We start from the raw sequence: 15,115 nt of genomic DNA, 5'->3' as shown, positions 1-15,115 counted from the left end.
GCAGTCATTCATTTTGTGCATATTCTCTGCTACTTATTCATAAGTGTATGTTTCATTTGAATGATCCTTATATCAAAAATCTCTCTTTTATTATAGGACAGTACAATAAATTACTTAAAATTGAAAGAGTGGTCATTAACAGCTCCTGAAAGCAGAAAATAATTTAAAATTTAACTGTTGTATGGGTGCATTTTTAAAGTCACTGCAGCAGGTGTATCACTGTACAGAAAACACTAATCAGATTTTGGGATTAACATAAAAAAATAATTGAAAATGGGTAACTTTAAAAAATAATTGAAAATGGGTAACTTTAAAAAATTATTCTTAATTGTGATATGATATATTGGATAATAATGTCAAAAATTATATCTGGAAACAATTTCATGATTGAAGAAACCTAAATTTTTATTTCAAAATAAAGCCTTACAGAATTTTTTTCAGCAATACTTCTCCGATGAAAAAATTAAAGATACAAATAGTGGCTTTTGCCATAACTGAGGAATACTAAAATTTTTTGGTATAATTTAATTTTTTCAAAAATTCCCACTAAATTCCCATGTTTTTCTGTATGCTGGTAGTGTATGCCCTATATGCCTCAAAGGCTAATGATAAGAGAATGCAGTAAACCACATTGTCAGGATGCTAATGCCATATGCTATTATAACCAGTAATAAAGAAAAGAAATGACAGATGATGAAGCTGATGTGATTAATGAAAAGGAATAAAAATATTTTTTGAATTAATGGTTAAGCCATGGTTATATATCTAGAAGTATTTCAGTTACATATTTTGTTAATGAGCAATTCTGTCAACTACTTTGCTAAGTAAAAACAAGTGAATGCATTTCAGCCTAATCTGTAATTATGATTTATTAATACAAAAATAACAATAATTATTATACACTAATTTTCCTGCATAATTTAAACTAACACTACTTAATATTTCTTTAACTTTCTCTATAAAAATAATGTTTTGGTTTGAAGCTGTGCAGAAAGTTCACAAGGCTTATAGTCATGTTATTTCTCTGCACTGATATTAAATCTATGGTTATAATATTTTATTGTTTATTTTATTCAAATTAGTGTACAGATTCTTAACCAGGGAGATTTGCCTCCTTGAAGAAGGTGAGGTCTCCTAAAGTACATCAAGTTATTTTTTTTTTGTTTCAGCAAATTTTTTTGCTTGACAAAGTTTCAAGTTATTGGTATTGACAGAATATCATTTTAAAATCAAATCCACAGGCCATGTACTTCATTTATAAATTTTGAAACTAGAATAAGAGAGGTGTTGTAACAAGGCAAACCTGAAAGAAAATAATTGTACAAAAAAGGTTATGAGTATTAAATTAGAGTTTTGATAAATAGCAAATCACACATTGAAAATATACTTCACATACCATTAGAAACACAGTGATCTCCATATTTTACATAGTCCTGATGACAGCTACAGGCATAAGTACCATTCATATTGGTACACACTTGAGAACAGTTATGACCAAAAATGGCACACTCATCAATATCTGCAATGGATATATATCAATATATCAATAAAATTCCTGCTAACAAGTTATGATAATTTGAACACTGCAATTTTTTAAGTTTTTGGAATAGTGCCCATGTTTTTGGAAGATATCACTTCCATATTACTGCCTGTATTTTATTCTACCTTTGTTGACTGTTATCAAAGCTTTCGAGGGATCATTTGCAAAACATTCACAGCATAAAACTTTAAGGAAAATACTGTACCACTGCAGATGAGAGATTAATCGTCATTTCAACTTTAATAACAGGATTAGAAGCAGGGATAAATTCCAAACAGCAACATGGAAGGTAACTTAAGACTAACAGCAATGTTTAAAGCAACCTTAGAATAAGAGTTAAGTTACTGAATGGCAGAACTATACAATGTTATCAAGAATACTGAGACTGCATAGAATAAGCACAAGATATTAGCATTAGCATTAGTAGAGGCATATGATGCAAGAAAGCAAGCTTATTCAGCATCAGCCAAAAAAAAAAAAGAAAAAAAAAAAAAAAACAACCACTACTCCCATTTCACCCCTCAATTCGTTCGAAATACCTGTCCAGCTGAGCCTTAAATTTGTTTAGGCTATCAACTTCAACAACAAGCGATGGAAGTCTATTCCACAAACCAACTGCCCGCTGGCTAAAGGCGAATTTCCGCACATCTATCCGACATCCGTCCTTCCTCTGTGTAATGGTGTAAGGATTGTTATCATAGTGCATAGGTAAACTGAACTGAACTGCATAATCTATTTCATGCAATATCAAGTTGTTGTTGTTGTTTTGGTTTTTAGGAGCATTAGCAACTAAGGCCATATTGCTCTGGGATATGCGGTGGTCATTCCCTGACCTTTCCACATCCTCCGTATTTGGTGGTGACGGGTTCGAACCACGGTCTAATCAAAAAGCGTGTGCTACGCACTGCTGCTCCTTCCCACCTGGCTATGGAGGCGTCTCAATATCAAGTGAAATACCATGTGGATCACGAGCTCACAGAGTTCAAATGTTTAAAAGTCATTGGTGTCAAAATTACAGGACTTAGTATAACATATTTTTGACAAAAAGGTACCTCAGAACAGTCAACGTTTTTTTGAAAGGAATCACTATTACAGCTGCAGAAATATTATCCGGGATGTGCAGGAGCATACAGGAGAGACTGTCAGCATGATTAAGATATGCAGGACACAGTGTTAGGATGAATCCAATGGATGATCTCCAATGCAAAATCCATCACAATCACAGAAATCAGTGCATAGTGACAGTCATAATGCTGCTGCTGCTCACAAACACTGGATATTAAAGGAATAGAAATATGTTCTCCAGAGTTGATAATTGCTATATAATCTATTTCAATCTGATGGACAATCTGAGTCCAGTGACAGCCAAGAGAACAACTCTATATGGACTGCATCATGTATCATTTCAAACACAAAGTATGCAGTGAAAGTGTCGCAATGTGGTGCATCCTTTTTGTGGTACAGTATTGGAATTTTTGTTGATTTTTGCAATGAATGGATTGTAATTATTACTATATTATTATTAGCTATATGGTACAAGGAAGCCTGAGACTTATGCTGCACCAGACAAAAAATATTCCCGAGTTACCCTGAGAGAGAGAGAGAGAGAGAGAGAGAGAGAGAGAGAGAGAGAGAGAGAGAGAGAGTGTGTGTGTGTGTGTGTGTGTGTGTGTGTGTGTGTGTGTGTGTGTGCGTGCGTGCATGTCAGAAGTAGAAGGGAATCACCAAGAAAGAGAAGAATGATGATATCCAGCTCAGGACCTGGATGTGCCAAGCCCATACTCACCTTCAATATTGTGGCCAACAGTTCTCAGAGTGGTATTTATTAGTGTATTTCCAGGACAAAATGTTTCAGTATATTACAATTATGAATGTACTGAAACATTTTGTCACTTGGGGTGTGATATCACACATCTTTAATTTGGCAGTACTGGCATTATTATTAGTATTGTGACTTATCATTATTATTATCCTTATAGCATTTTTTCCACCTATGATGGGTACTGGTACCAAGTGAATGGGGTGGTAGTTTGTGCCTGGTAACTATTATTATTGTTGGTAGATGAACTTTCTGACTATCCTACAGCTGCTCAGGATCACGGTTTTTTGGAGTTCCATGTAAATACTCTCTGGGAGACCTATTGCTGCTATGGAGGTTCTTTGGCACCATGCCAGTGGTAGTCACTGTGATCAGGATGATCGTTACTTGTTCCTTATTATTATTAGTAGTAGTAATAGTAGAAGTAGTAGCAGCAGTAGTGTCAAATGATGCAAGAAAGCAAAGCTTATATATCAGCCAAAAAAAAAAAAAAAAAAAATCCAACACTTCCAATTTCACCTGTCCATCCCCTCTAACAGTTTACCAGTTCATCCTTGAACTTATTCAAACAACCCACCTCCAACACCAGACGTGAGTTTATTCCAATGATCAACCACCCTCTGGCTAAAAGCAAATTTCTGTACATTAGAATTGCAACGATCCTTCCTCAATTTGAATTTATCCTCTCTCATATATGTAGCCACAGCAAGAGAAAGGATTCTATCAGTTGAATCAGAACTGAGCTTACTCAATCTATTTAAGGCCTTAAATGTGTCAAGCAGATCTCCTCACAGGTGCCTAGTCTCCGGGCACTGTAATTTGCAGAACTGAAGCCTTTCCTGGTAAGAGTGCCCATTTGTTCCCCTCACCAATCCTGTTGCTCTTCTCTGCATCTGTTCCAACAGACTAAGGTCATTCAGGAACAAATATCTGAAAATTTTTTGCTCTTATTTTAATCATTTTTTTTTTAAATGAAAACCCCAAACATGAGAGGTATTAGAACCTATAGTACTTAGTACCGTGCATGGGATTGGAGGTTGAGAAGATAAAAGAAGACATTTGTTGACATCAGACTTGAACATCTGTAGACTGTAATTTTCAGGAAATATGTATGAAGGAAGGTTTTTCCATAAATCGGCAGTTGAATGAATAAACGAGGATGATGACAAAGTTGGTTCTGTGAGTTTGAAGTTGGACATTAAATGGATGTTGATTGTTTTGAAAAAGAGAGCGGGAATTATAGAAGTCAATTCAGAAGAACAGTGCCCATGGAAATATCTGTACAAAAGGCATGCAGAAGAAACAGTACATCTATGTGGAGAGACTGTTAGGATGAGTCAATAATTAACATAACTGCCCTCTTCTGAATGGAATTTTGAAGCCTGTGAGAGGTTTAGGGGGCACCATCCCAGATGTGGGAACAATATTCCATGGTAGGGTGGATTTGTGATTTGTACAGAGTGAACAGCTGTTTGGAAGAAAAGTAACGCTGAGAGTGAAACAGAAAACAAGTTTTTTAGATGCAGAGGAAGCAATATTTGTAATGTGCTTGAGCCAAGAAAGATTAGAAGTCAGGGTAATCCCCAAAAGAGATATATCATCTTGCCTAGAAATCGGAGTGTCACCAAAGATAAGCATAGGAGCAGAAGAATCCTTTTTGCGAGATAGAAGACAGGACTGAGTTTTAGAAGGATTGAAATCAACTAAGTTGTTTCTGTCCAACTGGAGAATTACTTGTTGATTGGCATTCATGGAATTGGTAACAGATATTCGAGAAGTTCTTCCTCTTGCTCAGAATAATCACCTGAGAGGGCATAAATTCAAATTGAGAAAAGACAGATTGAAAGAAAATTGAGAAAAGACAGATAGACGTGAGGAAATTTGCCTTTAGCCAGCGGGTGGTTGGTTGGTGGAACAGACTTCCATCCCTTGTCGTGGAAGTTGATAGCCTAAATAAGTTTAAGGCTCAGCTGGACAGGTATTTCGAACGAACAGAGGGGTGAAGTGGAAGTGGTTATTTTTTATTTATTTATTTATTATTATTATTATTTTTTTTTTGTGGCTGATGCTGCATAAGCTTGCTTTCTTGCATCAAATGCCTCTACTAATGCTAATGCTAATGCTAAAAGTTGAAGCTGATTGAGAGGGCAAGGTTTCTCAAACTGGAAAGTGGAATGCAATGTGCTATCATCAGCAAAACTGTGGATAGGATTTCTGGTCAATAGAAGAAGGTCATTAATACACAAGAGGAAAACAGTGGGGGAAAGAACTGAACCTTGGGGGACACCAGCATTAGTGGAGAAGTTAGAAGACAGAGAGCTGTCTACCATCACCCTCAGTGAGCAGTCAGAGAGAAAGCTGGATAACCAATTACAAAAAACAGTTCGCAAATCATAAGATGGAAGCTCGTTGAGAAGACCTTTATGCGAAACACAATCGAAAGCCTTTGAGATGTCAAGAGCAGCTGCTTGTGTTTCATCGAACTTTTCCATTGAATTTGTCTACAAATGGATAACGTAAGCCAGAATAGCACCAGTGGATTGACACTGATGGAATCCATACTGGCGATCGTTGATCAGACGGAAGGTTTCTAGGTAGTTTAAGAGTTGGTGTTTAATTGATTTCTCCATTTCTTTAGAAAGAGTAGAAGTAATTGCAATGGGACGATAATTGGATGGGAGGGATTTGTCACCCTTTTTAAATGCTGAAACATTGAAATTTTTAATTTAAGAAACAAAACTATCACATGGATATAATAAAATCATGGTTTTATTAGCATTAGGAATGAAGCAAGGAAGAGTAATTTTCTTCCATTTTATCTCTGTTCAATTCTAACTATACTGATATGGTACATAAAAACTTCACTTTAAGAAAAAATACAGTACAAATTCACCATTTCATAATCACTACAAATAAAAATTTATGTAACGGCTAATTTCTTAATAGTTTATATTTGATTTACAAGCGGGCTGTGAAAATTTGCTTGATACTGTAGGTGGGTCATGTCAAAACGGATATGAAAACATTGTTTAAGAGCTGAAGTGTCAAACTTCTTATCTTAAGCATTATCATAGCGTCCAACTTTCTACTTTCAAAAAGCCAAAGAGGTTATTTCAGTAGCATAGCTACCCTTTTTCACCTGGAGGCAAAGAACATGTTCTTTGCCTCCGGGCCCCTACTTAATTAATGAAAATTGCAAAAACAGGAGACACCCAAAGGCGCCGGGTCTAAGGGGCCCGGGCTCAGAGGCCTTGCCTGTCTACATGGTAGCTACACCACTGGGTTATTTGCAAAAAACAGGAATTCTTTCTGGAAACAAGAGGAAAAGAAGAGATTTTTCAGAAAAAGTATAAGGTTTTTTTAATGTCTACACTGCACTAGAAATTCATTTCACTGATGAAGTACACATCTGATATTAAAATACAGCCATAGGATTGATGGAATGCATTTAAATATTAGCTTACCTAAGATTTTGATACCTGTGGACTTCTGTTTGGAATGTTTGTTAGACATCAAGTAATTATGACTGCTTCAAGAAAGATACGATACCATAGCAGGTGTTTTCATACCTTTAGGATGTTGAGTCCAATTTTTCATAATAACAAGGACACAGCTGTTTAGACTTACTTGGCTGTCAAGAGCAGTTACAAAACTGCATCAGAAAGATAAGATCCTAAATTCAGGTTTTTTTTTTTTTTTACTGGTTGAATATTCTCTGACACTCAACACTGCTATGAGGAATTATTATTAAAATGCTAAGACTGACTTAGGATAACTTGATATATTTCATGCTTCATTGTGCACTTGTCAAAAGAGGATGCTGCGGTCACAGAGGTGAACAGGTGGATTTTTGGCTGCTGAAAAGGGATGTTGTTTTGATATTTTTACCGTATTCTTCATTAATTAACATAACATTGTGTTCTACAAAGAAAACTATGTAATATTGGTGTAAATACACCATAGTTTACAAGTGCCCACCGAAAATAAATAACAGTAGTCTCCTCTACTAGAGAAGTGTTATTTATTTGAAGTAGTGCAATACCCGGTATCTGGGTGTGAAGGTAGCCACAATATGAGATAAATTCAAACGATGCTATAACACTACTTATGTACTGTAGTTTTTAGTGTTTTGCACCAACCTTACGCAAGGTTGGTGCAAAACACTAAAAACTACAGTATGAATATACCCAACCTCAGAGGCCTGTTTGAAGAACTACTTATGTAGTTAAATTTATGGGTAGGTAAACTATGGTGTATTTACAACGATGTTATATAGTTAATTTCGACCATAACATATTATGCCTTGTGCATTTAGTCTTCAAAACAAAGATATTAAATAGGCTTAGTAGCATTTGTTAGCAAATTTTTTAAAATTTAACTAGTGATTTTTGTAAGTTACGACTCACTGCTCATACTGGTCTTGGTGCCAATATTGTTGAACTTATCGCTATTGTTGTAGTATACTAGATTGATAAGAAATAGTGTAACATATATCTCAAATTGATAGCATAAGGTATAACGTAAAAGTAGATAGCATAATACGTAGAACTGTATTAGGAATCTGTTAACTTATTATAGTATTAACAATTAATCAATAAAATTTGTTAATCTTATTAAATTTCACTATTAATTAAATTGTATTTAAACGGAAATCATGACTCAGACTACAGCTACGAAGAAACAAGCACAGATTAGCGGGTGCGCTGTTGCTGGGGGGGGAAGCGAATGGAGCGATTCTCCAACGCATCACAGTCTCAAAAAATGTGCGAATTGTGAAACGTTTTTGGACAGGACATGATCTGGCCAAGGAGGATGTGTTTGTGTGTGCTAGGTGCCTAAAGTGTCAAGAAATTAGGTGCCAACTCAGCATTCTGAAGGGCATCTAAAGAGTTTGAGGTGTAAGGTAGATGCCCTCAAAGAAATTAATATGAGTGGTCCATCAAGTTCTCAGCTGCCCAACTCAAAGTCAGAGCTCACTCCTGTGCATCAGGCAACACAGCAGCAATCCCCAAGGCAGAATGTGCTCAGGTGGCTAACAAACTAAACGAGTATTTTGCATCTACATTCACACATGAGGAGTTATTCAGGAAGGGTAATGCCAGAGGTGAAGTAAACTCTGGCAGTGAGCTAGATGGTTTTGTAATAACTGAGAGGAAAGTGGAGGAGACATTTTTGAGGATAAACATAAAAAAGGCACCTGGGGTGGATGGGATCTATCCAGTTATATTAAAGGAGGCAGCAAAGGAAGCAAGCAAACCCTTAGCCATAATTATGAGAGCTTCTTTGTACTCAGGGGGAGGTACCCATAGACTGGAGATGTGCAAATGTGATCCCAATTCACAAAGGAGGATCAAAGGCTGACACAAGTAATTATAGACCTGTGAGTTTAACTTCTGTTCCAGGAAAATTAATGGAGGCACTGGTTAAAGAAGCATTGCAGGATCATCTAGACAATACTTCAGTTATAGCTCGGACACAGCATGGTTTTGTTAAGGAAAATCTTGCCTGTCCAATTTGACTGGATACTATGATGCAGTCACAAAAAACTGGATGCAGGGAATAACTTTGATATTATATATGTGGATCTAAGAAAGGCTTTTAATACTGTTGCACATGGAAGACTGCTGCACAAATTGGAGCAGTGTGGCATTGGAGGCAAATTGCTGCTATGGATAAAGGGATGGTTGAGTGGGAGCAGACAGAGAGTGGTAATCAATGGACACTGCTCATCGTGGACTAATGTTATTAGTGGAGTCCCTCAGGGTTCAGTGTTGGGTCCATTGCTGTTTTCTGTATTTATAAATGATATTGATGATGGTATATCAAGCTTAATGTCCAAGTTTGCAGACGATACAAAGGTTGGCAGGGTTGTTAAGGACACTACTGATGCTATGCTGCTGCAACAGGATCTGGAAAGGTTGAGCAGATGGGCTGAGAGGTGGCAAACGAAGTTTAACATTGACAAATATAAAGTACTACATATGGGAAACAGCAACTCCAGAGCAACATATCAACTCTGTGGTACTACACTGACAGTGGTAGAGAATGAAAAGGACCTGGGGGTAATTGTGCAGGCAGATATGAAGTTCTCTGAGCAGTGCAGATGGGCTGCAAGAGTAGCTCATGGTGTCTTGTCAATGATGTACAGGAATTTTTCTAGCAGGGATAAGGAGGTGATTATTCCCTTGTATAAGGCAATGGTCAGGCCACACCTTGAGTACTGTATACAGGTCTGGAGACCTTATTTGAAGAAGGATGTAGAGCAGCTGCTGGAACGAGTACAGAGAAGGGCAACAAGATTAGTTAATGGAACAAAGGGTTGCTCTTACAAAGAAAGGCTTAAGTTTTGCAAATTACAGTGTCTGGAGACTAGGCACCGGCGAGGTGATCTGATAGAGGTGTATAAAGCCTTGAATGGTTTGAGCATGCTCAATGCTGATGGGATTCTTCCTCTTGCTCAGAATAATCACCTGAGAGGACATAAATTCAAATTGAGGAAAGACAGATGTAAGATAGATGTGTGGAAATTTGCCTTTAGCCAGTGGGTAGTTGGTTGGTGGAACAGACTTCCATCCCTTTTGTGGAAGTTGATAGCCTAAATAAATTTAATGCTCAGCTGGAGAGGTATTTCAAATGAATGGAGGGGTGAAATGGAAGTGTTTTCTTTTTTTTTTTTTTGGCTGATGTTGCATAAGCTTGCTTTCCTGCATCATATGCCTCTACTAATGCTAATGCTGAGTGAGTAGTGGAGTTGGGAGAATGGTAGAGGCAGCAGATGAATTTGACACAATGATGTAGAGAGATTTTAAGCCAGAGAAGATCGAAAAGAGGAGATTCCAAATTACCATGCCTCTGACAGGGAATATAGGAATGGACATATGCACAAGTACTACCTTTGAGGCGAAAGGAATCATACAGTGAATAATTTGGCAATTGAGATGAGCAGTAGTTGAATCAACCGATAACTGAGATTCTGTCAGAAAAAGTACATGGGGTTTGGCAGACTGCCAGTGGGAATGGACATCGTTGTGATTAGAATTGAGACCACGTATATTTTTGAAATGAACTAGGAAGTGTTTGGGAGGTTTAGATCTTTTTGCAGATAAGCTTATTCTATTAGTTTGACAATTCACGGTGTATTCAATAGTAAGAAAAAGTTGGGGGGGGGGACACATATGTATGAAGTAATGAAATTTTTGGATATGGCGTACACATGGTAAGAATATACCCAGATCCTTGACATAATGTGGCCTCGACAATGCCCCCGCATACACACTACTCGGACTCTTTCCAATCACTATCTGGCAGAGTAGAGGTAGCAAGATTATACACCAGCTGATCTGGAAGCCTCCTAAAGAGTTACCAATAGGTTCGGTCCAGTGTACATCATGATCTCGCAATGATGTCCATCATAACCTCAAAAGTCATCAGTCATACTGCAAGATGGAAGAGATGGGGAATGGTTGACCGGAACTTAGCTCTGGAGACTAAACATGGGTTCCACCACTTCAAGCCTCCAATAAGCAAAGTGGTGGTATTGCACCAGTTGATGAGAGTCAACTACCACCTAGTACTGCCTGGTAACACAGAGGGGCAGCATTCTTCCATGTTGTGTGGGCGCCACACCTAGACCCCTACTTACTAGTTCACACCTGGGGGGGGGTCATCCACAGTGTGCTTGTGCACTGAGGTTATACCGAGGATTACTAACAGTCCCACCATCATGAAAGCGGAAGCAGAGGATTTGGCTGACACAGACCGTCTGGACTTCACCGAAATTGGGTCCACTTGACCTGAATGTCGCCCAAATATCAGTTCCATCAGTTGTTGTTGTTATTTGGTTTTTAGGAGCATTAGCAACTAAGGCCATATTGCTCCGGGGATGTGCGGTGGTCATTCCCTGACCTTTCCGCGTCCTCTGTATTTGGTGGTGACGGGCTCGAACCCCGGTCTAATCAAGAAGCGTGTGCTACACACTGGTGCTCCTTCCCACCTGGCTACGGAGGCGCCATAGTTCCATCAGCGTTTTAGACTCCTAGGTAGCAAGTACAGTTTGTCTGGTGTCCTTACTCTTAGTTACCCAAACATAGACCAAGCACCTGTCCTTACTCTTAGTTACCCAAACATAGACCATGTATTTACTTGTTTCATGATGACTCCCAGCAGTTCTTGAAATCCCTAGCACCTTCCTTTCCAGTATCCAGCTCATTCCAATAGAAGCACTGTAAGAATCACTTTATCCTCTGCCTGTGGCTATTGTTAATTTATTAGTTTGTGTATCCCCCTATGCAATGTCTAGCATTAATAGTATTAGCAAATATTCTTGCATCCTTTCTATTTAAGTGAATCCCATCCTTGTAGAAGCTGTCTGTCCTGTTAATATGCACAGGCCATGCTTACAAAAATCTACCCCATGAGCTTTGCACAATCTATTCAGAGCTGAAATGTAGACATTTTCATATTTAACCCTAACTCATGATTTTTTTTTTAAACATTGACCTTTACTGTTAAGTAAGCCAATAGATCTGCTACTTTTGATGTCATTAGTGTAAACATGTACAAAAATATCATCTTTGTGCCCTTAATAGATGATATCTGCTTTACAGCATCATCAACTTTTGCCCCTGGCAGACATACCCTATTCCACCCATCCTTTTTGCATAATATATTTTCCATTTTTCTGATAACAGTCACCAACATTAGATAACTCCTGTAGGATCACTGCATTCTGCCTTGGAGATTGAGACTGTATTGCCTGATGAACAAGTGCACGTTCTGGCAGTGAGGTGAGAAACAGAGCTTGATGGGTCCAACTTAATTCCTTCGAGGGCACCCTATTCTTCATGTTCTCATAAAGGCCCATAACAATGTTGAGTAGGTGTCTAACGTCCTCGCACTCTTTACGTCGAGTACACACAAAGACGTCCATCCCCCTTGGCAATATTATGCCCCATTCCTGATAGACCACAAACATCAAACAAGTAGTACATTTCATAAGGCTGTGATTCAGAAGCAATCCTCCCCCCTCAGCTCTCCCCCAAGCCACGGCACTACCATTACCTTGAGCCTTTTGCTTTGTGCCCTGATCTGAGGCATGATTTTAGTTCAATTTCAATCTAATTAAAAATACTACACCGGTTATGCCACAAAATTAAAAATAATACTATGCACCGGTTATGCCATAAAGTTTACATTATCGAATATATATATATTTCAATATCCAGCTTACGGTATGTGTATTTTTTATCTCCTACCATGAATTACATTATATGAATTCTGTATAACCTATGAAGTTTACGTTATATATATTATGGTATAACGTTACGTTTGTAAATTCTGAGTAGTTATAATAGATAATCAATTTAACTATCTATTGCCAACCTATGCGATTCAAGCTGTCGAGTGGCCTAGTTAAATCATTAAAACATGTATGTAGTGCTATGAATTATAGAACTACATACATGTTTTAATGATTAGCCTTTTATTATTAGTCTCTTCTGATACTGATTACACTGCTACAAAGCTACGTAGAAACTTCCAGTATCTGCTATATCAATACTAAAACAATGTCGGCAAAATTCAAATGTTCTTATTAATACAAAACACTGCTGGCAGAAGTTGACTGTGGTTTTTTAAGCAAATGCAAGGGCCAAGTAAAGAACAAATATATAAAATTAATTAGGAAATTACAAATAAATACTACACTATTAATTTTAAATCAAATGTTAGAGAAAAACAGTAATTTCAAATCAATAAATAAAGTTCCACTTATTGGCTCCCGAATAAAACATGTAGTCTGTAGCCTTGTCAGCCAATCAATATCCGAATTTTACCATTAAATAATAACCTAAATCAGACAGAAATTTAAGATGAAAAGTGTATGTTATGACGAATGTATATCATGGAAACTAACAGCCAGTGAAGCATTTAGTTACTCTCTGATCATTGCTAGATGGGAGAAATCACAAGGATTGAATGAAAATCAATTGGTGTGTTCGACAAATATACAGAATTCTGCCAAAGAAAAATCACCGATATATTTCAGGCAGCAAAACATTGGCAGTTATTTGGAAATGGTATAAGTGTCTACAGCACATAACATTTAAATAATAAATGCAAATCACCACCATTTTCTCTAAAATCAACTGCTAAAATCGACTATCAGGAAACCAAGGGTTTCCTGATAGTCGATTTTAACAGCTGATTTTAGAATTTCAGTACTTATGATTTGATTTCCTTTTGGATAACTGGAATTCTGATGCATCTTAAAAGTAAAAAACTTCAAATTTAAATTTCTGTGTAATTTCTGCATCTGCAAATAATTATATACATACAATTCATAAACAATTATATTACTACATTTATAAATACAGGAAAAAAACGAGTGAAAAACAAGATACAATGAGCCTACAGAATACTATACTTTTACATGAGGTCAATTACCTTCACATATTTTGGAATCATCACTGTTGATTTTATACCCATTTGGACAAGTACAAATATATCCTCCTCCTTCTAATGAGGTACAGTTGTGCTGGCAATCGCCATGCTTTTCATTATCACAGGTACCTGAATCTGCAAATTCAGATATTAAAAATTTAGTCAAAAGGGAAAAAAAAAAAAAAAACAAGAACAGTATACGGTATGTATTTAATATTATTTGTTCAACTTTTTAAAAATCTTGCTGTCTGAAAGAAAATTGAAAATAAAAACTTTTGTCTTTGTAAGATTGACAAGTTGGCTCTTAATTGGTAACTATATGCCTTCAGTCCTGTCTCCCTCCCTAATATATTCTGAATGAAATGATAGTTTTTTTTATAGTTTCTTTTTGTTTCATCAGTAACAGCATTATTTGGATTAGACAGAAATTTATCTTAATATATTAGGACTACTAAGAATAAATAACACCTAAAATACATAAACTTATCAACAACCATGATGTTATGACACATGTAATTTCATACTCAAGACAGTTAAAAATGTGGTCACATTATGGTGCTCTAATTAATTTAATGAATGAATCATAGAAACTTATTTTATTAGACATATAAAATGTAAACTTATTTGATTAAATGTATGAAATCTGTAAAATAGACACTATTTTCAACTTGTTGATCTATAATCTATACTGTCTGCAATGATTCAAATCATTTAAAAGTGGTTGCGTTCCCATGCTGTAATGAACATTATTTTAAAATGATATTAAAGCATCAATTCTATACTGCTAGTCATAAATAATTGATGATTTTAAGCTGATGGCTAGGGCAACCTAATGCTGACATAATAAGACTAATGGAAACATGGTGTTACCCAGAAACAGGGGATGATGAGTTTCACTATGGTATGTATAACATATTTAAGAAGGATATACAAGATAAAAGGGGATTGGGGTCATGCTTCTTATCAGAGGCAGCCTGAGCATAAAAAAAGCCTTCTAGATTCAGAATTTATGCATGTCAGCATAATTTGTGTTGTGTAAGGTAGGGTAGCAACAGGAAAATGCGGTTAGGGTATGCTATACACTAGAAGAATGTGTGAAGAATATGAAACCTGTTAGATTACTAGAAATATACCACTGAAAGGCCACGCTTCTCTCTCTCTCTCTCTCTCTCTCTCACCCACTCACTCTAGAGAGAATATTTAAAAATTAATGAGTTGTGAAGTGTCAATTTGGAAATCATCAGTAACACATTCCAATTTACTACAACTACAGAAAAATAAAACTGAAATAGAGTACTTGCAGTTATTCTTCATCA

At 36.7% G+C, this 15,115-nt stretch overlaps 1 protein-coding gene across 1 annotated transcript in view; it reads right to left on the bottom strand.

The window, feature by feature from the left end:
• The window catches only part of mgl (low-density lipoprotein receptor-related protein megalin), a 1,043,262-nt gene that overhangs the window by 126,514 nt on the left and 901,633 nt on the right, over positions 1 to 15,115 (bottom strand). The window contains exons 68-69 of the mRNA XM_090381453.1: positions 13,803 to 13,934; positions 1,397 to 1,519 (exon numbers count right to left, since the gene is read on the bottom strand). Of these exons, the coding sequence (XP_090237579.1) occupies positions 1,397 to 1,519; positions 13,803 to 13,934 (255 nt within the window). The remainder of the gene's footprint in view (positions 1 to 1,396; positions 1,520 to 13,802; positions 13,935 to 15,115) is intronic.

The sequence above is a fragment of the Mastigoproctus giganteus genome, chromosome 9 (assembly GCF_048544385.1).
Source record: "Mastigoproctus giganteus isolate SK-2022 chromosome 9, ASM4854438v1, whole genome shotgun sequence".
NCBI classification, from domain to species: domain Eukaryota; kingdom Metazoa; phylum Arthropoda; class Arachnida; order Uropygi; family Thelyphonidae; genus Mastigoproctus; species Mastigoproctus giganteus.
The sequence above is the reverse complement of the archived record's forward strand: the minus strand, read 5'-3'. Positions and strand labels throughout refer to the sequence as shown.